General features: G+C 40.1%; 1 protein-coding gene across 1 annotated transcript in view; it reads left to right on the top strand.

Moving 5' to 3' along the window:
• Nucleotides 1-12,543: 12,543 nt before the first annotated feature.
• Nucleotides 12,544-24,679, top strand: part of USP46 (ubiquitin specific peptidase 46) — a 29,427-nt gene continuing 17,291 nt past the window's right edge. Inside the window, exon 1 of the mRNA XM_065405368.1 lies at nt 12,544-12,624. Within this exon, the coding sequence (XP_065261440.1) occupies nt 12,544-12,624 (81 nt within the window). The remainder of the gene's footprint in view (nt 12,625-24,679) is intronic.

Consider the following 24,679-nt stretch of genomic DNA (forward strand, 5'->3'; position numbering starts at 1 on the left):
CTGGAGCTGTTAGTGGCTGCAGCGGGGGCTGGAGTCCCCTGCGGGTGGTGGGGCTCGGGCTGTCAGTCCTATCCCCCCTGCAGGGCTCGGGCTTCAGTCCCGTCCCCCGGGCGGCAGTCCCTCCCCTGTTATTTTTAGTAAAAGTCATGGACAGGTTGTGGGCTTCCATGAATTTTTGTTTATTGCCCGTGACCTGTCCATGACTTTTACTAAAAATAACTATGACAAAATCTTAACCTTAGTAATAAGAGTAAAGCTTTTCTGTGGGAAACAACCTTCTTCCCTGGGAATTAAGGACTATCATAAACTGCATCACTTTCTGCTCCATGTGCAAAGCACATTTCTTTGACCTCTAATATAAACACATAGAAACAGGTGTATTAAAAAAAAAAAAAGATGACACTCTACTCCACACGCTTCTCCCTCTGGGGAGAGGATAAGAGAACAAACAATGTGAGAGATTTGCAGTCATGTAGCTTAATGCAGTACTGGAAGGCACTCAGATATTACAGTGATGGTATAAAAACCTAGATAGATTAGAAAGTTACCCATATATGTCCTAATTGCTGACATGAAATGATGACTAGAAAGTGCTGCAGACTTTTATGTATTTAAAAAAAAGTCTTTCAGGTGAGTTGGAACCACCAAGTTGTGCAAGAACTATGTCACTATTTGATATTATTTTCATTATCTCTCCACTTCCTTACTTTGTCATGGTCATTTGTTGCATCTTTTTTCAAATTAGGCCTAGTCTTGGCAGGTGCACCATGTGAGCAAACCTTATGCCCAGATAGATGACTGCAGGGATTTACCCACATGGAATAATTTGTAGGACTGGAACATTCAGTTGTAGGAACCTAGTCTATTACATATGTTTGTACAGTATCTAGCACAATGGGACCCTGATTTTGATTTGAACCCTTAGATGCTACTGTAATAAAAATATTTCATGAATTCATATCACAATTTGCATGCAACTACAGGGTTATTTTAAAATCGTGCTGAAAATAGATCAGGTTCCATTTACAGCCCACATACTGTCAATATATCCTCTTAATTTTGTTTCCAGAATTTATATTCCCTATAATTAGCACATGTAGATTAGAGTTTAAAAAAAAAACTCTGGAGGAGGAGAAGAGGGCAAACAACATTAGTATGTCTTTTCCAGAGACAAACAGCATTTTGCAGTTTTGTTACAAACTTTAATTTTATGTTATTTTGTTCTTTTCTTGTTTGGTAAATTGCATATTTTGGACTTTGAAGGATTTGGCTCATCTTTTTGTGCAAAATGCCTAATAATTAGCACTTATAAAGCACATTTTGCATATCTAAGAAACAAACTTGTAAAATTCACCAGTGCTTTTTCTTGCTGAATAAACTACCTGGTGAAGAGACTGTTTTTGCAACAGTATGCAAGCTTCCACCTGGAAGAAGCCAGGGAATATTTTTAACTGAGTAGAGGACCACTAAAGATAAATATTATGTAAACAGATGAAGCTGTAGTTCCATATGCGAAAGCTGCCTTGTTGTTATGTTTTGTACAAAATTACTAATTTACATAAGGAACAAAGCTTTATGAAATGTAATTAAGCAGAAAGGTAGAAGCAGGAGTAGGTATATTATGAGATAATCACACCCCTAGGGTATTGCATCAAACTGATTGTAAAGGCTGTTCAAAACAGAATAAACCCAAAAACTGCTACTGCCATAAAAATATAAACCCACTTTATTGATTTAGCCAGGCCTGGTTATATTTGACGTTAATATATATGCATCTATTTCATTTTGTAATCTTTCATTTTTTAAAAATCTTGTTATATTTTAACTACAAAAAACTAAGGTGCTTCAGCTTTGTTTTGTTTTCTTACTGAAATATCAGTCTCAACGGGAAAGAATAAAAAGAACAGTTATTTCAAAAGGCTGTCAATATTTCCTAACTACCAGCCAGTGTAATTTTTATGGCACCAGTTAACCAAGGTGGCCATATTCAGCGATGAATTTGGGCCAATATTTCTAACAGTAGAGTTTAATTCTCTGTGCATCATATTCAGCTATAACTTAGAGATGGTGGTAAGACTTGCTAATTTTTTGTAGCAGTAGCTGGAGAGACACTAGCAGATAACCACCCTTTGTATCTATTCTCTTTTCAGAAAGGCAGTTGAGATTAGGGACTGTCATAAAGTTGACCCTATCTTCCACTGGATTCCCGGTCTGCTCCATGGTGGGACTAAACTCCCCAAAACAATCTTTTGGAAACATCATATATTTTTCTATTTGCTATGCCTTTTCTCTTTGTTTTGTCACGGGTGAGGACAGTTCCTCTGTTTTTATATTAGCCTTTACTCAAATTCCCACTGACTTCAGGAGGACTCAGAACTGAGTAGTATGAGCTATATTATACCAATGATTTTTAAGTAGTCTTTCCCATTGAAATTAATGATGAAATGTACTTAAAAACTGATGGCATAATACAGCCCTGAATAAGGGACAGTAAAGGATTTGGTCCAGTATTTATATAACATATAAGTTTTCATTTTGATTGTTTTAATTTGGACTAGTAAGAGACTATTAGATACTTCTCTATTTCAAGACAAAAATCTAGTTTTGAGGAAATAAGTGAATGGCTTGTGTTGCTGAAGTGTGCCTCTCCCCCTTCCCTCAACTGATGCTCTGAGTGGTAGGAGCCACACCCAACTCTGGCACAAATTTTGTGAACATTAGTGGTAAAATAATAGGTGGATTTTGGAAAAATCTCACCGAGCAAAAAAAGTCAGCCTCCAATATAAATAACCTTTGTATTCCAAAGAATTCATCTTATGTATGTATTCTTAGTCCTTCTGGTACTTCAGTTAGTATACGTATTTCCCCTCCCCGCAAAATACCCTATTTTAACTGAAATTACATTGATGTGCCATACAAGATATGAAACCTGAAAACTTTAAAAAATCCAAACACACATTCAGTATTGTTAGTGTACTGAGTCAACGTCCACTTTCTCTTACTCTTAAATTTGTAAATATTGTACATCATTTTGGCTGCTAACTCCCAATGAAATGCTCTTTTAACAGCTTGAAAAACAAATCCTTTAGGATTTGAAAGGGGCTAATTTTGCTTCTTGTTTAGCACACATTTTTAGCCAGGCCAGCTGACCCATTTCTGAACCATGTTTTGTTGTAATAAAAATAAAAACAAATCCTTCTGTGGAAGATTCTACTTCTTCTAGAGGAGTGGTTTTCAACTTGTGGTCCACGGACCACTGGGGGGGTCTGCAGACTATGTCCAAGGGGTCCACAAAAGGTTGTCGTTACCATGGAACAGTGGTTTTCAACCTGTGGTCTGCAGACCCCTGGGACTATGTCTGAGATTTCCAAAGGTTGAAAACCACTGTTCTAGAGGATAAAGTTAGTCTTGTGACTGTAGCACAGGATGAAATCTGGGTTCTTTTCCTGCCATCATCACAGACTTTCCTGTGTGCTCTTGGACAAGTCATAATCTCTCTGTTCCACACTTTCCCTCGTTGTAAAATAGACTAATATTTGCTACACATGGGTGTTGTGAGATTAATGTAATGTTTGTAAAACACACCTTCCAAATGTCATCTGGAAAGTGTTACATAAGTCCAAAGCATTGTTAGCCCAGTGGGATATTTGCTATTGGCATTTACTTTTATACAGAAAAGAGGCTTCAAGTAGCATTTTTGTTAGTAGTTTTGTAATCAAATGACCAAGATTGATCTAAAGGAAATGCAGAGGTTCATAAATTATATAAGCACTATTGGGTTATAAATAGTTCTTTGTTTTACTACAGAAAGGAAACACAGTTAGTTGTTCATTATGAAGAGATAGAGCAGTTTGTACTTTGATTTTTAATACAGCGGAAACAATTGTTCACTGTTCTTTATTTGTACTGTTCCTATACTGTTAAGGAACTAGTTTTGGCTGCTTTCCACATCACTTTTTTATCATTAAAAAGCCACAAGAATAATTTTTTCTAGATCTGCCAGAAAAAGACCATTCTAACTGCTATATTGTCTTGCTTTTTTTCTTGTTTAAAATTATCTCTAGCTGAAAAGCAATAAAGTCAATGATACCCTGCAGCTAAAGTGGAGCAAGAGCATCTGCATTATTCTCTTATTTTCTTAAATCCACAAATAAATAAATAAATACCCTACACTCTGAAATGAGTGTGGGCTGAAATGTCTGTTTAAAATTTTTGAGATAGTCAACTAAATCACAATTCTCTCTGAATCATATTCCACATGTTGCTATTTAATTTGTCTGCTTATATCTTGTCCATAGGACTCCCTTTGATGTCACTGCAAGTTTGGTGCACAGAATGATTATAGAATATCCAATAGAGATCTGCACTGCAGATAAAAATATGCCTTGTAGATTGGAAAGGGGAATTTGATTGGAAGCCTTGGTTTGAGAGGAATTTACAGATATAATGAGGACTTCCATTTTGTGGTATCACTTCTTAGTAAATGATAAACATTTCACTAATTCCTTTCACAGTCCTGCCACCCCATGATTTTTTCTCTGGTACCATCTACAGTCCTATAAATCATTTTTAGATTATCTTTTCATATTTCATTCAAGCCTTCTAGTCCCTCACCCCATTATTTCTGTTATATAAAGTTTTAAAGGTTGACTTCTTTCATGTTTCTTGCTTTACCTTTGGATAAAACTGGCCCTATCTCAATATAATATCTTTTATTTTGAAATGTTTCATATTAATTTCCATCTTAATTCCTGTTCCTGAAAAGCACCCCTCAGCTGAACACTTCTGATTGGGATGGGAGAAACATGAGGCAGGCTTTGGATTTTTCTTTTGAATGTTAAAAGCTAAATCAAGAGTTGTGCAATGCTGTTTTTCAGGTTTTGCTTTGTTTTTTTAAAGTAGAAAATAAGAGTAAACTAAGCTCAATATGACTGTAATTGCACAGTATCTAGTAGTTTCTGTTCTTAAAGATGTTTCTGGCAATCAGCACTTTATTTGCATGGGTGTGTGTAATAGGGTGCTCCTTTGCTCCTGTCATCTTGCCCCACAGAAATTGCACAGACTCCACTGATTGTGCATTCACAGTACCACTTATTTGAGTTCCCTCCACCAACACCATTACAGTCCCCACACAACAGTGTATTTAGAATAGCCTATGTGCTTTTGGCCCACACATCAGGACTTGAGACTAGCTAGCCCTGTTCCTCTCACTCAGAACTCCCTTCCTGTGTCTCTTGATCCTTCTGAGCGGATGGGCTAATTATTCTTTGACTCACCCTGCTTTCAAGCCTGACTATCTAAGTACCTCAGTCAGCTTGGGGGCAGAGGGGGTTGGGGGAGGAAGGCATGGCCAAAGCATAGAGCATGCAAATGATCCTGGGCTGCTGAAATGACCCCTTTCAGAAGTGGTGTGCCAAGTCTTCATTTATTCACTCTAATTTAAGGTTTTGCGTGCCAGTAATACATTTTAACATTTTTAGAAGGTCTCTTTCTATAAGTCTATAATATATAACTAAACTATTGTTGTATGTCAAGTAAATAAGGTTTTTAAAATGTTTAAGAAGCTTCATTTAAAATTAAATTAAAATGCAGAGCCCCCTGGACTGGTGGCCAGGACCCGGGCAGTGTGAGTGCCACTGAAAATCAGCTTGCATGCTGCCTTCGGCACACGTGCCATAGGTTGCCTACCCCTGTATTAGAACTTCCCACTGGCTGCTCTAATGTGAGTTGGAGGCTAACTCAGGCCTCAACTGCCCTAGGATTGAGGTGTGGGGTGTAGAATGCTACCTCTGCTTCCCCTCCACTTCCCCTTAGCTGTGCCAAGCAGAGCCTGGTGCAACTGAGAATCCAGCCCTCAAAGTTTAATGGACTTCAAGACATGGGGCCAAATTCATCAGTAGTGTAACTCCATGGAAGTCAATGGAATTACACTTAAGATGAGTTTGTTTCAGTGTTTCTTTATGGGACGTTCTTTTATAAGGTTAATTTAGTGCTTGTGGAAGGAGGTGGCCTGAAAACCTTGGCCCTTTATCCACAGAGTGGACATTAGAAGTGCAGGTTTCCTCACGCTCACGGATGAAAGGTAGTTCTGTCTCCACAATAACTCAATCCTTGGCCTGGGCTAAGACTGCCAATTTGTGCCAGTTTTGATGGTGACATTTGTAATGTGGGCCCTGTCCACTAGGAACTAGACTAAGGCCAACAACTTATTTTACTTAGGCCACCTAACGGCATTCTGATGGCAAGATTTCATCTTTCAGTCACTATTGACTGGTGTCAGATTTTAATTACAGTACAGACCCATTTACGCGCAGATGTCGGGAGTCAAGCCATGACGACCGCGGGTTAACGGACTGCGGGTTAAGAGGGCCATGCTGAAATATCCTAAGATATCTATATATACATTCATAATTATCTAGGATTACATATGTATTCACAACATCCCAAATACTGCAGGCCTATCTGTTAATGGCGCTTTGCAAGAATATAAATTCAAATGTGTAATCTAATAAAAACATTATTATTAGTACACAGGGGTGAAAGTAACTCAGGACACTTATGGGGTGGAGGCGGCTCTGGCCCCCGGAAGGGGCGGGGCCTTGGCCAGAACGGGTGGGGCTAGGGGTCAGCATCCCCCAGCCAGCCCTTCCAGGCCACCTGGTCCGTGCTGCCCGGGGTTCCCGTGATTTAAAGTGCCCGGGGCTCTGGATGCCGCTGCTGCGGTAGCGGCGTCCAGAGCCCCGGGCCCTTTTAAATTGCTGGCCCTGGGGCAGCTGCTCCCTTTGCCCCCCCCCCCGCCCGTCGGTGGCTGGGGGAGGGGGAAGAGGCAGGGACCTTAAAGCGCTGCAGGGTCCTTTGCCACGGCAGTGCTTTAATGTTGCTGCCCCCTTCTCCCCCTTCCCCCCCATCGGCGGTAAAGATGTACAACACGTTTCCGATCTGCACTTCCTGTCGATTTCTATGTCAGTGAGTTAGTGAGCAAATCTGTAGCGCTACATAGCAAGTTCCTGTACCATGTGTTAACGAGTCTTGCGTGTTAAATAGGTAGCACTGGGAGGCATGGCACTACCGTGCATTAAATGGATTCACACGTAAATGGGTCGCGCATAAACAGGTCTGTACTGTAATGATCTAAGGTCTGATCTTGCTTTGCTTGCAAAGCAAGATCTGGAAAAACTCCTTTTGACTTCAGGGTGTTTTGCCTAAGCAAGGTCTGCAGGGTTTAGACCTCTACAGATTGAAGGTGCGATACTCCAGTATCAAGCTGTGGTCGAAAAGGCACCCAAGTGCAAATTTGCCATATTTAACTTCCTGATTTTTATTTATTTATCATTGAGGATGAGGTCATAGGAAAAAACATGTCCTCACATCTGCACAGTGATGTTTGCAGTGTATGGTTTCTTTTTTAAAGTTCTCTTTCTTCATTTGAACCACTCCCTCGAGAAAGAGGAGGAACAATAAGTTGGCAATAAGTTTCTGGTGATAGTTTATACAATGTGTGTTAATTTAAAAAATGGAGAGGAAGGACTATCAGAGTTAAAGCCCAAGATGTGGAGTCTGTATAACTGAATTCCATTCTTGCTTCTCCTACAGACTTAATGTGTGGACTTAGGCAAGTAATTTAGTTATACCAGTGCTAATTTCCCTCACAGCGTGTTGTGAGCCTTAATTTATTGATGCTTGTAAAGTGATCTGAGATCCTTGGATAGAAGGTGCTATAAAGCATGTGAGTCTGTATATTAGTACTCATATATATATATGAATGTGTGTATACATACATGCTCACCAAATGTTAAAATTTGTAAAAGTAAATGTTATAAAAATAGTATAATGAATGTATAATTATTAGGGCTTTCAAGAGATTTAAAAAATCGATCGCGATAAATCGCACGATTAAAAAAATTAATCACGATTAATTGCACTGTTAAACAATAATAGAATACCATTTATTTAAATATTTTGGATGTTTTCTACATTTTCAAATATATTGATTTCAGTTACAGCACAGAACACAAAGTGTACAGTGCTCATTTTATATTTATTTTTCATTACAAATATTTGTGCTATAAAAAACAAAAGTAATGGTATTTTTCAATTCACCTCATACAATTACTGTAATACAATCTCTTTATCATGAAAGTTGAACTTATTCTTCCAACAGTGGCCAGTGCCAGGTGCCTCAGAGGGAATGAACAGAACAGGTAATCATTAAGTGATCCATCCCCTGTTGCTCATTCCCAGCTTCTGGGAAACAGAGGCTAGGGACACCATTCCTGCCCATCCTGGCTAATAGCCATTGATGGACCTATCCTCCATGAATTTATCTAGTTCTTTTTTGAACCCTATTATGGGCTTGGCCTTCACAACATCCTCTGGCAAGGAGTTCCACAGGTTGACTGTGCATTGTATATAGAATTATGTACAAAAAAACCTACATTCAAAAATAAAACAATGTAAAACATTAGAGCTTACAAGTCTACTCAGTCCTACTTCTTGTTCAGTCAGTCACTCAAACAAGTTTGTTTACATTTGCAGGAGATAATGCTGCCCGCTTTGTTTACAATGTCACCTGAAACTGAGAACGGGTGTTCACATGCATTGTTGTAGCCTGCATTGCAAGATATTTATATGCCAGATGCGTTAAAGATTCATATGTCCCTTCATGCTTCAACCACCATTCTAGAGGATATACATCCATGCTAATGAGGGGCTCTGCTCGATAATGATCCAAAGCAGTGCAGACCGACACATGTTCACTTTCATCATCTGAGTCAGATGCCACCAGCAGAGAGGTTGATTTTCTTTTTTGGTGGTTCAGGTTCTGTAGTTTCCACATTGGAGTGTTGCTCTTTTAAAACTTCTGAAAGCATGCGCCACACCTCATCCCTCTCAGATTATGGAAGGCACTTCAGATTCGTAAACCTTGTGTCGAGTGCTGTAGCTATCTTTAGAAATCTCACACTGGCACCTTCTTTGCGTTTTGTGAAATCTGCAATTAAAGTGTTCTTAAAACGAACTACCTGTGCTGGGTCATCATCCGAGACTGCTATAACATGAAATATATGGCAGAATGCGGGTAAAACAGAACAGAAGACATACTATTCTCCCCCCAAGGAGTTCAGTCACAAATTTAATTAATGCATTATTTTTTCAATGAGCATCATCAGCATGGAAGCATGTCCTCTGGAATGGTGGCCGAAGCATGAAGGGGCATACGGATGTTTAGCATATCTGGCATGTAAATACCTTGCAATGCTGGCTACGAAAGTGCCCTGTGAATGCCTGTTCTCACTTTTAGGTGACATTGTAAATAAGAAGTCAGCAGCATTATCTCCCATAAATGTAAACAAACTTGTTTGGCTTAGCGATTGGCTGACCAAGAGGGAGGACTGAGTGGACTTGTAAGCTCTAAAGTTTTACATTGTTTTGTTTTTGAGTGCAGTTATGTAACAAAAAAAATCTACATTTGTATATTGCACTTTCATGATAAAGAGATTGCATTACGGTATTGTATGAGGTGAATTGAAAAATACTATTTCTTTTGTTTATAATTCTTACAGTGCAAATATTTGCAATAAAAATAATAATATAAAGTGAGCACTGTACACTTTGCATTCTGTGTTGCAATTGAAATCAATATATTTAAAAATGTAGAAAACATCCAAAAATATGTAATACATTTCAACTGGTATTCTATTGTTTAGCAGTGCGATTAAAACTGCGATTAATATTTTTGCGTTAATGGCATGAGTTCACTGCGATTGATAGCCCTAATAATTATCATTATATATCTATATATTGCAATCTGTACATTTCCCCCCTAATCCTTCAAAACATCAGTACATGTTAATGTCTTTCACACAAATATCTGTGGACTGTATAGGTCAGCTAAATAGGCTTGGATTGTATTTTCTAAATAGACAGCCAACCTAATTCTCAATTACTGAGGGACAATCTCCACTCATTGATATATTTTGCTTTCCACAACCAAATCTCTGTACAACTTTTCATGAGTGATGTACCAGAGTATTCAGATTCTAATATCTACACTGTATTGTTAAATATATTCACCTAAAGTTGCATTATTGCTGATTATGTACTCTATGTATCCTATGACTTTTAAAAACTAACTTTATATTTGTAGATAATCTAAGCACTATACCCAGATGTACAGACACTCTTTTCCCAACCTATGTATTACATATATTTTTTTTAATATTAGCTTTAATAACATTTTTATTTCTCTTAGCACACATCACAGACAACTCAACTGAAGCAGCAAATAAATCTAAAAACAAACGATCTTTCCCCAACTAACGCCCCTCAGCAGATCTGCCTTGTGCTTTTATGTTGTTACATCATAGATACAAATGGAGACTGGGGCGCTCTTCCCTTTCATGGGGCTCCCGGCCAGATCTTTTGGTCCCTTTGAATCCAGGGGGAGTTTTGTTTTGCATTTGTCAGAACTAGGATCTGGGCAGGGGCGCTGGAACAGTTTGTATAGTGGGGTTGCTGTGAGTCATTGAACCAAACTGTAAATCCTGTATGGATGGAAACCCCTTCAAGCAGGGGGTGCTGCAGCACCCCTAGTTCCAGCACCTATGGATCTGGGCTCAGGTCCCCTTCAGCCTGTGGCGTGCAGAACGCCCGGAAGCCCCACCTGACCCCCGGCACACAACCGGCGGGGGTAGCCGAGAAGGGAGCGGGGAGCGATCGCCTTCTCCCATGCACCGCATTGGCTGCGGCACCAGCAGCCTCCGCGGGACAAGCGCTGCCGGTTGGTGCCGGTGCACGCCAATTACCAGCGCTGACCTGCCCTTCTCCGGCGCTGTCAAAGTTGATCCCCGGGTGCTGCGCTGCAATGGAGCGAAGAGCAGCAACAGCGGCCGCCAGGGAAGGCGGAGGAAGGGGGAGATTAACACGGCCCTGGCTGGCACAGCGGCGCGGCTGATCTCCCATGCAGTAAAGGGGGAGCGAGCGGAGAGAGGCGGGAGAGGGGAGGGAGGGATGCTGCCGCAGCTGCCAGTGAGCGCTGTTAAATCTGCTGGTCAGCCCTTCCGAGGAGCAGCCGCCGCCCGCCCGCCGGCGGCTCTTGGGCTTTGAGGCAGGAGCGGGAGGAGTCGAGACGCTTTCTGCTAGTTGCCTCCTGCTGCAGAGGGGGATTTAGTGGCTGTTTACCCCCCCTCCGCCGACTTTTCTCCCAGCCCCCCAGCATAACCTCGGACCCTCCTCCCCTCCCCGCGATCTCCCAACCATGAGCATGTCTGTTTTTACCTTATAAAGATGGCGGTGTGGGATCACTGCAACCTTTAGACTAATGACTGTCAGAAACATCGCCTCCATCTGTAATATGGTAAGTACTTGCTGACCTGCAGGCTGGCTTCAGGGGCGGGGGACACAACTCAACCACCCCCAATGGTGCAACATCAGAATGGGTGGAGGGAAGGGGAGGGGAGGAGACTCCTTTCCAGGTGCACCGGGGAGTAAAGTTATGGCTATTCCTGTCTAGTCCCCTCGCTGGAGGCTGGTGAGATCTGGAAGTGGGTGAAGGCCATGTAAAGATAAGCAGGAGATTTAATTCAAAACAGGGCAGTCGATGGCTTGAAGAGCTTCTACTGACTCCTTGCATTGAATGTAGACATTCATTCGGTCTCCCCAAGAAGGGAGAGTTCAGAGCTCAGCTGTCCAGCAACCCCGCTGCATCTAGGTATGGGAAGGAGTTCAGAACAGTGGAGGGTCTCATCCTTTGTACGTGACACTTAAGCAGGCTGACAAGTTTGCAGTTTGTGGCCCCAATTAAACACTTGAGCCAATCTTTCTAAAATTGGATTCCTAAAAGTAGGTTCCTAAATCCATACTGAGGCTCCAAAATAAGTGGCCTGATTTTAAAAGCCACTGAGCACCCAAAGACTCCTACTGAAGTCAGTAGGAGCAGTTGGTGCTCATCTGTTTTGAAAATCAAGCCACTTATTTAGGCTTATAACTGTGGACTTAGGAGCCTAGCCTTAGGCACCCATTTTTAGAAAATGGCCACAGGATCAGAATCTGTGCTGATGGGTATTGTAAGGGATATACAGTAAATGAGAACTGGCTTTAGCCCAAGATGTTTCTATTATATTTTTGAAACACTTAACCCCCCCCCTCCCCAAGGATAGTCTAAAAGTTTAGAAAAATAAATTTAAAACATTAATGTTTCATTTCAGTTTGTGTTGGGTCTTGCTGTTTTCAGCCCCAATAAGATATGACAGGAAGATTTCTTTACACATTTGAATATGGTTTTCATTTTGACTCTACAGACTTTGGGGTTTGCTTATTAGACCACATTGCCTTTGGATTTTTAAGATTTGTTTGGTTATAGTTTAAGGGCTCAAAGGTTTTAATGGACCTGCTGCAAAAGAAAGCAATTTATGGGGTAGGTTATAAATGCCCAAAATAAATAGGGTAAGAACACATTTCAACACCCTTTGTTGTTGTAGTTTATGTTTTCCCCCCTTGTTTTCAGGTTCTGCAAGAACAGTTACATGCAGTTGCCAGCTTCCTTCCATGTGGTGCCCCAGCATGCCCTTTGCAGGTGATGTCACACCCACCATTCATCAGCACTGGAGAATGGAGCCTGCCTATAGGGTAAGGCAGTGGTTCTCAGCCTGTGACTCATGATTCCCTTGGGGGTCACAAGCAGTTGTCCAAGGGGGTGAGGGTTGTGAGTCTGCTCCCATTCAATGTCTCCAGTTTTATGCTGAAGTCGGTTTGATAAGTCACTTGCAACCACTCATTCTCGGATGCTAGGAATGCCCCTCCTCCCCACTTGTTCCAAGGTCCTCGTTGCCACCTTTGAAACATCTGTTCTGAGGTGCATTACAGGAGGATTGAATTTAGGTGTCACATTATGAAAAAAGGTTGAGAATCCCTAGGGTAAAATAATCTGAGTTCTTGCCTCCCCTCCCCAATGTGGTTTCCTAAAGTTTTCATTGTTCTTATTTTTTTAACCCTGTGGAATAGGAGGCAAGTATACTGCAAAGAAATATATAGGAAACAATACAGTATTTGGGGAGAAAACCTGGAGTTACTTACCTTACCCTATAGGCAGGCTTCAGTTTTCAGTGTTTGATGAATGGTGGGTGCGATCACGCCTAGATTGCATGCTACAGCACCGCATGAAATAAAGCTGGAGATTGTTAGAGGGCTACAAGAGTTTAACATTGACATGATGTCTTAAGAATCCTATGTTTCCCCCCCGCCACCACCTACCCCAGTTATTTTAGAGGGATGTATTTGTGCTTTCCCCAAGGTCCAGGAGAACCACAGAGCAAAACCAACTAGGCTTGCATCAGTTTTACTTTGCTATTGCCGCTCTTGTCACTATCAGTAGGCAGCTGCACAAGTAACATCTTACGAATGTAGGACTAAAGAGGAGAATTAGACTCTTAGGGCAGGTCTTCACTACAGGGGGGGTCGATTTAAGATACGCAAATTCAGCTACGCGAATAGCGTAGCTGAATTAGACGTATCGGAGCCGACTTACCCCGCTGTGAGGACGGCGGCAAAATCGACCTCCGCGGCTCCCAGTCGACGGCGCTTACTCCTACCTCCGCTGGTGGAGTAAGAGCGTCGATTCGGGGATCGATTGTCGCGTCCCCACGAGACGCGATAATTCGATCCCCGAGAGATCGATTTCTACCCGCCGATTCAGGCGGGTAGTGTAGACCTAGCCTTACCACAGGAAAGGGACACAAGAACAGAAGAAGGGGATGGTCTAGTGAAGCCTCATGTTCAGGACCAAGTTTGGTTTCTTGCTCCCTTCATGATATTGGGGTAGCAACAATGCTTTGTTTCTCTAACGACAACTTTCAGCTGAACAAAGGAGCTCTATCAATGGACTCCGGAGGAAGCTATGTCAACCCCATATGGGAGGGCTGCTGCAATGCGTGGCCTGTTGCAGGGGGAGGCAAGTGGATCATAAAAGGCTTCCGAAAAGGAGGGACAAGAGAAGCAAGAAGTAGGGAGGAGAGAGACTGACACAAATAAAATGGGGGGAAGACAAGAACAAAATGCATTAAATCCAAAGGAGAGAAAAAGGCACTAAGAGTGGGATTGGAGAAGGGTGAATGAAGATTGATTTAAGTCGACCCTAGAAATAGGTTATTATAAATTCCAGCCAGAACTATTAATCCCAGACCATGTCTCAGTGCTTGACACCAAATGGCTCAATTCTTCTTTGGCCTAAGAATTAACCAGTTAAAGGAGAAATATATTTGGAGTTCATTTCCTAGTTGAAATGAATTTTAAAAGCTCACTCTGTTCTTTTCCTTTTATCCTTCAAGTTCCCCTTCCATTTGAAGGTGTGTGCATGGACTGCACGGAATGATTACATAAAAACCCTTGCTTAGTTGGTGTTTGCTCACCTACACTGCTATAAATATTTGTCATGTAATGATGGATTATAGGTTTTGGATTGTAGTCCTCTATTGAACAAGGATTTTTTGTTTGGAAATTTGTATGTGCTCATCTCTAGATTAAATGAATACAGTGAGAATTAACAGGGTGAAATTGGCCTGATCTAACTGGGTTAGTCAGAGTCGCAGGAAGAATGCTTGTTATGATTTAGTTGGCTGCCTGAAGGTATAGTATGTCAAATTGTAAGTCTGGTCTCCTAGTTATGGCGAGGCGTTGTCCTCTTCCAGGAAGGCCAAAACAGGTGTAGGGAAACAAGTGTGTGAAGGAAAATGTTTTAACTTGTTTGAAAAAAATCAAAATCTAGTACTGCATATTCAATAGACAGATGAATCCTCATTTACTGAGCCCAAAGCAAAAGAGTTGGCAACAGTAACTGAGCAGAAGTGACCCAGTGAAAGAATTTAGCAGATATCCCTGTCCACATGTTAAACAAATAAACCCACAATTTCCAAAACAGACCAATAAAGGCCATGTCCTTTCTCTTTGTCCTGTCCCCACAATTAGGAAAAAAAATGGTCATCACTGGTAGGTGAGGTCTAACACCCTGATTTTGCAACTTGTTCTGCACAGGTATACCCCTGCATTCATGTGGGGCTCCAGTGAAGTGAATGGGACTCTTGTGTGACTGGTGGGATCCACCTGCTCAGCTCAGTTGTATTGTAGGGGAGTCCAACTCTCTCTTCTTACATGCCTGACAGATGCTGTGAGAAGTTGTTAGTCAAATATGTGTACAATGCTCTAATCATGTTAGGTGATATAAAAGTGTTTATTAGCTATATTGCTTGAGGAAGAATGGTATGATATATTTGAAAAACTCGGTTCTAGGGAATGTCCATGCCTTAATGTTACCCCAGCTGAAGGGAGTCCCGGTAAAATTAGGGACTTTTATTTTTAGTACCTGTATTTACTCATATTGTACCCATATTAAACTTGCATTGTAATCCTCTTCTGTAAAGCTCCTTGAAGGCAGCCAGTGTGACTACAGCATAGAATGTTTGGTCCAAAGGTGAATAAGCATGTTGTAATTTTTAGACTGTTACTGAAATCCACTGCAGTGTGTTTCTCTGTTGATGGCCTTCTGATTCAGCCTAGGACTCTTGAGTTAAGCTCAGACTGCAGTGTAGAGAATGTTACTGTCTTGTGTAAGAACTACATCTAATCATTTATTAAATGTATATATTTATTTATTTTTGTATAGAGTGACCTGACAAGCTCTGTTGTGCTCTGAACAAGAGAAATACACCTTTGTGTTGTCCTGCTAAAAGCAGGTTTTATATCCCCTTCCCAACATTTTTCAATAGCGTTTGAAATCACTCGATCTCCATTGAAAGATGATATGTGTCAGTTTAATGCACGGTGATAACATGACACAACTTGTGAGGATCTCTTGTTATACAACGTATCACTGACATCACATACATTGTAGTTACAGTAGACTCTGACATGTTTGTTTGGTAATCCTATACAATGTATACATATGAGTTCAATAACAAGTTACAGTACAAAAAACCCCTTCAAGTTAATTTGGTTCTCTACTCTATATAAGCATGGCTTTAGTTTTTCCAACTCAAGATTTTATCAAGTCTCACAATAACTGGTGTTTTTCTTAAAGTCCCAGGCCAGCTCCAGGAGTTATGTGAACGCGTGAGAATCTCAGTTTTCATTAAAAAACTAAGCTTCTAGCCCTTGTGGTTGTGGAGAAAAGCTTGAAAACATGAAAAGCTCAAAACCCAGAAGTCAGATAAAAAAAGAACTCAACATTTTATTATTTTTAAAAGTCTCAGGATTGTTTGAATGATGGGAGTTAGCAATATCAGGATCTTAGCTACAGAGACAAATTTGAAAAATGTTAGATGCTGGAAACGATGTACATTCTAGTTATTTCTATAAACACAGGTTCTGAGACAGATTCTGCTCTATGCAACACAAGTATACTTGAGGTGCAGAAGTTAGCACCATGAGTTTTAAATTGACATCATACTTAATAGTGGTTAAAATGATTATAAAACAAATTATATGATCATTTTAATTTTGGAAATTTCTTCTAACAAGAAAAACTTTGGGCAGTCTGTCACTGTCTAGGCAATAAACTAGCCATCTGAAATTATTTATGGGTAGATTAATGAAGCACTGTAAATATTTAGGTGTGAAAATATAGTTGCAGGCACAATTTAGATTCCAGTCTTTAGAAATGTGGTCTCAAGTGTGCATAATTTTTATACATATGACTTATTTCTTCTGATGATCTTTGATCAGCCAAAAGAAATTACATTATTTTTGGTTAGTTGTTTTGCTGCTGCAACTATTATAATACATGCATTTTTATGGCACTTATTATAACATTAGAAAAAAGCAGGATGATATACTTTTAAGGTTGATTAACTTCTTTTCACTATCAGCTATATTCTTTTCTGGATTGTAAATAATATAGTCCGCTTTACTCTGTCATGAATTCTGATTCCGAGATAGAAAAACTCCTCATATACTTCTACTGCCACTATTCTGAATTCCATCTCTGTAAATGAGAGTACAAATAATTAAGCATCTTTTCTTTCATGCCCAGTTTTCTGGTCTCTCTCTCTCTCTCTCACACACACACACACCTTTAAACACAATCTGCAATTATTACTTTAAAAATTTTAATTAATTGAAATATGTATTGACTTCAGTAAGAGCTGCATCTGTTCATCATCTATGAGAAATCAAACCACATATAGTAGGTGCCTAATTTTAGGCAACCACATTTAGAAACTTTGGCCTCAATCTTGACACAACTTTATTTTAAAAACTTACTTTTCCCTCTCCAGCCCCTTCATTTTAGGTAGAGATGTAGTTTGGAGATACTGAAAGGAAAAAAATTGGTAAGTTTTTGAAGGATGCTGGTGAGGAAAAAAATAAGAGACCTTGTATAAGTCCATGTTAATAATTTTCACTATCCATACTGGGGGACATGGATCAGCGTTCATGTCACACTCCTTGTCAGTACCCAGCCCAGGCTGGGGACGCTAATGATCCAACCAGTGGAACAAATTTGGTGATGAATCCTTAGTCATGTGCCACCTGAGGCACATTGCGCATATGCTAAGACTGTCCATACTTTTCCTCTGCAGTAGTTCCATGTTGTCCCTGATCAGTTAGTTTAAAATAGGGGTGTCAAACTCATTGGGTGACAAGGGCTGAATTACCTTGTCAGTCAGTCTGTCCATTAACTTACCTTTCTGTGCATGTGCATTCCCACTATGACCACCTTCCCTCCCTGCCCTGTCTTTTGTGAATTTCTTGCCTTCTCCTTATGGACACTTACACTCCTCTTCTTTCTCCACCCAGTTTTGGGGAAGTTGGCTTTCCTCTCTGAGCTTGCTTGCTACCTATCCCCTAGGGTGCTGATGCTGCAGGCTCAGCAGTGGCAGTCAGCAGTGGAGAAGGAGACTCTCCTCTGATCTCAGAGCAGCAGGAAGCAGTGATTGGGGGGGAGAGGCATCAAGGATGGGGAAGGAGACATTGGGAAGCAGCCTCCTCTTGGAACCAGAGCTGGGGGAGCCCAGGCAGTGGCAGCTGCTCAGGAGACGCTTCAGCTGCCTGTGACCAATTGGGATCAAGCTCCCTCTGCAGCTCTCCCACCTTATAGATCTGTAGTTCACTTATTCCTTCCTTGCACCCATTTAAAATATGTTTGGCTCATCTCTTTTCATTCTCCCAGCAGGGGCAAAACCCAAATAGCTCAGTTGTAGAGCTGGTTGAAAATTTTCTGTTGGAGTGTTTTCCCATCAGAAAATGCCAATTTGATTAAATAAAAACTTTTGTTTCAATGTGTTGATTTCATCAAAATATTATATGGGAAATTATCAGAATGTTTCATTTCAATTTGATAATTTTGACTTTATCTTATATTTTATAATATATAATAAAAGTCAAAATGAAAGTCAAAACAAAACCTTTGGATCTTATCAAAATGAAACATTTCTCTGAAGTTGAAATGAAATTTTTTGAAATGTTTTTGTTCAATGAAAATTTCTGAATTTCAACTTTCCATTCCATTTTGGGATGAAATAAAATCTGGAACTCTTGGAATTTCCCGTGGGATGGGAATTCTGTTTTTCAAACAGTTATACTCCAGCCTGCCCTTGTCGGCACTGCTACCGCTATACCGATTGCTGGTCACTGATTGGTGAAAGTGGGTTGTTCCTGAGTGTAGATGAGGTCTAACTCTTGTCAGTGCTACTTTGTGTGTCTGTTAGGAGGAATAGCTTGAGTGGGGTGTAAGGTGCACTCTCTCTTGTCTGCACTCCCTTTCTGCGCAAGTTGACTCTGGTAGCTGAGCTCTGATTTTACACATAATCGCTCTTTCTTCTCCCTATTACATTGCACTGCCATTAGCTGGCAAGGCTGGCTAGCTACGCACAGAAAGAAAGGTCTACATCTCTTTCTTTCTTTCTTTCTCCTCCCCTTTTATAGGCTACCGTTTTCAAAATTCTGGGATGAGGGCTGCCTGACCCTGCAGCCATTTCTAGTTTTATTCTAATTTCTCTTTTACCAGTTCTAGTGTCACCCTTCATTTGTTTTAAGCTTTCATGTTCTTCCCCAGGGAAATTCTTGACTTCTAGCATGTTTTGCTCACTTTCCCTAGTGAACACTAAGACAAAAAAGTGTTGTTTAGTTCCCAGCCACTTCTGACCCTTAGTTCCTCTCAGTGGCAGTTTCTTTTCATGAATCTCTTGCTCCTTATATATTTATTTGTTAAATGTTTGTTTTCACAGTTCACTTTCATCTGTGTCTTTCATGATCATTTTCTTTTACTTTTCATTTCTCTTGCAGTAGCAACCCTATTACTATTTCTCGTCTTTTCTTTTATTTCTCCATGGTCATTAATATTGAGTTTACAGTTGTAATGTATTATTTTCTCAGAAGAATATCTATTTGTTGGGCTCCCTGAAGTTAACATTAAAAAAACTTCTAATTTTCCCTCTGGATTGACTTCGGTAGAACTATTCATGTACTTACAGCAAACATGCATGTGCTTAACTTTATCACACTGCAATATCATATCTAATTTGCATCCTCTGTTGTCCCTAGTTTCTTTCAGATTCACCGGTTTCCATTTTTTATCTCCCAAAAATATCTGGGTTTTAATTATTTTACCCAAGATACATTAGTTTATATTTTTCAAAAACAAATATTTTGTTATATTTTTGCCCATATTTTTAATATCAGATTCTTTATATCATTTTTCTGTCATGACTGGTATTACTCTATTTTAAATGATTCATGAAGAAATCAGACCAGACATAACACAAATCTTACAGTATCTCTGTAGACAGCTGTTCTTTGCCATTTAAGTCAGTGGGAGCTCTGCACATACTTCCATGAGCAGAATTCAGTTTTTAGTCTTGTTCTTGAGATTCTCAACTAATTGGCCTCTTGCACATATGTACAGTAATCACCTAGACTACATTGTCCAGAAGGCTGTATTTTGTGCCTTGGAGGTAGCTGATAAAGGTACCCAAAGAGTACATATCAAAAATTTGCCATACTTGGATAGTGTTCCATGGTAGTCTATAAAATAAGGAGTAGAATGAGAAGACTCATAATCAAAATAGGAGGCAAAGTAATTACAACTAAATAACTTTACAGTTAACAAAACTATGCTAGGTATTTGCAAACAAATAAGAAGATTCTCTCCTTGCCTTGCAGAGTTTACAGTCTAATCTGATTTAATCATGATAATCGCTTTGGGTTTTTTGGGGCTGTTGGTTTATGTATGCAATAAACTAAATATTGGTCTTTGCTTCATTATTTCCACAATAATTTTGAGAATGAACAATCATAATTTAGTTAATCTGCTATTCTTTCTTGTTTCACGTGGCCCTCCAGTGCAAAAATCATCATCAGCCATTTGAGTTGAGATGATGATCAGCAAATTCAAGTGCAATAGGGCCAGGGACAAAACAAGAGAAAAGATTATCAGAAGCTCAGGTTTGAACCAAAAGCACAGTCATTGGCTATGGTTCTATTGCAGAAGTCTTGGTTTATACCAAACTGACACAAACTTGGCAAAAGTCTCTAGCTGTGTTCCTTCCATGCTGGTTTATGAGCAGTACATTTCAAAATGCTAAAGGTGAACTCCTGACTCTAGTGAAGTCAATGGCAAAACTCCCATTGACTTCAGTGGGGCCAGGATTTCACCCAGACTACAAACTATAAGCGTACTTCCTCTGTTTCCCAAGCGCTCCACGGCCTGAGTTCTGGTCACCACAACCCCCTTTAGCATTTCCTTTTGTAACATACTCTTCTTTTAAGCTGTTGAGCCTAAATAGGCTCTGCTCACCAAATCTGTTGCCTCTGAATCCTGTCTGGGAATTAACACCCTAAAATCCAAGTCCAGTGTCTGTCTCTGTAGGGTCTCCTCAGTGCAGGACCCTTGTCTATAATTAGGACTCCCACCATTGCTACTTCTGATGGAACTGAATTAGCATTAGCAATGTTAGGAAAACTTTGCCAAAATTCCTGGTGGAGATACAGCATAGGATCATGTTTACAATGGGAAAATGTATTAGGCTTTTTAATTAGTATATTAATAAATATGCTTTTGCTTTGATTATAACCATAGGGTTGCCAACCCTCCCGGATTTTCCTGGAGTCTCCAAGAATTAAAGATAAATCTTTAATTAAAGAAATCTCCATGAATTTGTCCAACTAAAGTTGGCAACCCTATGTAACCAGGACAGTAATGTTTTAAAAACTTATTAATTGGTCATGGATAACTCTAGGGTAGGTTAAGCACAATGACTAACATGTTTTTTTAAACATGACTTGTCTATTTCTACACTGGGGTGAAATCATGTTTAACATCATGTTAGTTAAAACATTGGTTAAATGCTTGTAACATGATACATGTTCCTAGTGTAGACATGGCCTAGGTGGGATATGTCAAAACTTTTCCCTTCTTCTCTGAGCTCCATTGCTTATTGGGGAGCCTTCCTGTACTAAACATTTACAATGTAAAGTCAGTGCTTTTAAAAAAAATGTATACTGTTTAGATCTTTCTTCCTCTGTGTGGGAAATGCATCTGCTGTTAAAAATCAGCTCTCTAGACTTTTCAGCAGTTTACAGCCTCCAATCTCTCCATGTAATTTTGATGGTACCTTCTCCGACACCTTAAAGTAATAGCTACCAAGCTGAATTCACCCTTGATGTAAGCTGACACAACTCTCCCTGAAATCAGTGGATGTTGTGTCAGCTTACCCAACCACTGAATTTGGCCCTCCCTGTTTTATTTTCTCCAAAGATGATATAGAGTATAGTGTATAATTGCCATGTCCAAGGCCTACTTTTGAAATAGAAGGGGGAGCTCCGTGATGAGTGACAAGCTATTACTAAGCCTATGTTGTTTCTGTGAAGTGTGCTTCAGCAACTTCAGTGCAAAGAGTTGACATTCGCATCACTCCCCATATTGAAAAGCAATTAGAGTCCAGAGTTTTAAATACAGATTGCACGATACACAGATGGATAGTGCACATTATGGACTTCTTTGGTTTTCAGTGGTGGTTCATCTATTAAATCCTGATTCTTGCAGTTTCTCACAATGTTTAGGAGATATTTTAAATAATAGAAAAGATCTGTCCAAGCCTTTTGGCATTCTCTCAAATAAGAAACCATGGAGTCAGGTCTTTGAGAATTCACAAGTGGTCACTGCACGAGTAATTTATAAGCATAGCATTGGCCCTCCGCAGGTGTAATGACACACCCACCGTCTTTACACAGTGGGTTACAAAAAAGAGGGATGTTACAGGTCATTATTTCCTAAGGCCTTTAGATTTTTTTTTTTTAATAGGTCAAGAAACTTCCTACAAAGCTAAAAAAATGCCCAGAACTGTCCATGTCCAGGGGTGATTTGAATGCTAGTCACATAACAAAAGAAAGTCTATTGGACAATTAGCTGAACTTAAACTGCCATTTTTTTCTAAGTCCTTATACCTGTGCTTTGATCTGAGTAACTTATCAACCCAAAGACAGTTTAGTTCCGAAAGAAACAACATTACACTTCTGTATTTACTCATGAGAAGTTTTTTTTTTAAATCAGGCAAAGTTTTAAGACCAACAATGATGGCAGTTTACTTTCCTACTAGCCTTTTGTATATCTTAGATTAATACCTTTTCCTCCCTCTCAGCAACAGCTGTTTTGTGCTTTGCTGAATCAGTGTGTCTTTGGTGAGTAGTAGCTCAGAAATGGAGGCTGTCATTCCCAGCAAATACATTAATCCTCACATGGAGTTTGTAATGTATGCAGCATGTCATATTTTCATCTGCCTTGAGATGCAGCCAATAACAATTTCATATGGATGCTTCTTTTGTGTGTGTGTGTGTGTGTGTGGTTAAATGTGAGTTTCTGATGAGCCTGTCTCAACAGTGAATACGCTGCAGCTACTTCATTCATTTTGATATTTCCTGTGCCAGCTTCTCTTAACACTCCCCAGTATAGGGGGAATACAAAAGCATGTCTGGAATGGGGGGTGGACAAAAGGGGGCCACTTCTCTTGGTCCTCTACTGGTGTAATGTGACTGCATGCTAGTGGCAGAAGTTGGAGTAGACCCCCTATTGCTCTAACTTCTGCTGGGACAAGGTGGCTGACAATCAAGGAACCACAATTGGCTCCCTGTTCCTCCACCCACACACCCTCTACATCTGAGCTCTGCTAGAACGAACTGGAGAACTGAGCCCTATTGTGGCTTGACAAAAATGAAGTGAAGTACTTGGTTTACAGGTGGCACATTTGGGAAATATTTACATACTCAAACATGTACTTGCCCCCCGGGAGTTAAGATGAACGGTGCGGGGGGTGGAAGGGTCTGAAAAAGGGATATGAAATGCAAGATATTTGAAACTGTATTGGAAGCTACTAACTTCAAGCAAGTCATTTTATTTGGAAGGTTTCAGGGTCACCAACAGCATCTGTGTCAATTTTAAGACAGCTGATTCATCTGAAAAGAAACAGCTTCTTTCAGTGAATGACAGGAGATGATAATCCAGCATGACAAGGAATTGGCTGATGATGGGAGTAGTAAGAAAATTTAAATCAGACTTAGAAAAAAAAGTAACATTAAAAAAATCACTGAAACCTATAACCAGCATCTTTAAAGATATTGGCTGAAGAGCTCTCTGAGGCAGTAATATTTATATTGAACAAATCTTGGAACCCTGGGGAAGTTCCAGAGGCCTGGAAAAACGCTAATGTTGTGCCAGCATTTAAAAAGGGTAAAAGGAATGACCCGGGTAAATATAGGCTGATTAGCCTGACACTGATCCCAGGCAAAATAGATCCATGTATGTCACCCTTACAGAATCAGGGACTGTACTTTGCAAAGCAGTGACTCTGAAAGTAACTTGGGAACCATGGTGGATAACTAGTTGAACATGAGCTCCAAATGCCATGCGGTGGTTAAGAGACCTAACATAATCCTTGGATTTATAAACCTGGGAATATCGAATAGAAAAAGGGAGATGGCATTACCATTGCATATGGCATTAATAAGATCACTGCTGGAATAACTGTGTCCAGTTCTGGTGTCCACACTTTCAAAAAAGATGGTGACAAATTAGAAACGGTTCAGAAAAGAACTACAATCTTAATTTAAAAAGCTGCCTTATAGAGAGACTAGTTTAACTATGAGAAGGTTGAGAAGTGACTGATCAGAATCTTTAAGTGCCTGATATTAGAGGACTGTATCTAATAAAGGGCTGCTTAATCTAGCAGAAAAAGACACAATGAGATCTAATGGCTGGAAGCTGAAACTAGACAAATTCAGACTAGAAATAAGGTGCAATTTTTAAACAGTGAGGGTTATGATGTGTTGCAGCAGGTTGCCTAGGGATGGGGTGGATTCTCCATCACTTGAAGTCTGGATGTCAAGACTGGATGTCTTTCTTAAAGATATGCTGTAGTTATGGGCTTGATGCGGATTCACTTGGTGAAATTCCATGGCCTGTGCTATGCAGGTAGAAGAGGCGGTCATAGTGGTTCCTCCTAGCCTTAAAATATTGGCATGTTATATACAGCAGGGAAACAGACTGGGCTTTTGGATGATAGAATTATCAATAGATAATGGTAGAGGGAACTATGTGGTTGTCAGTTCCAACTCCCTGTCTCAGAAAGGAAGGATCCTGTACTCTGCTTTTCATTTACTTATCTCAGTTGGAATACAACTAATGAACACTGTTTCCTCTGCC

The sequence above is a fragment of the Emys orbicularis genome, chromosome 5, assembly GCF_028017835.1.
Source record: "Emys orbicularis isolate rEmyOrb1 chromosome 5, rEmyOrb1.hap1, whole genome shotgun sequence".
In the NCBI taxonomy this organism is placed as follows: Eukaryota; Metazoa; Chordata; order Testudines; family Emydidae; genus Emys; species Emys orbicularis.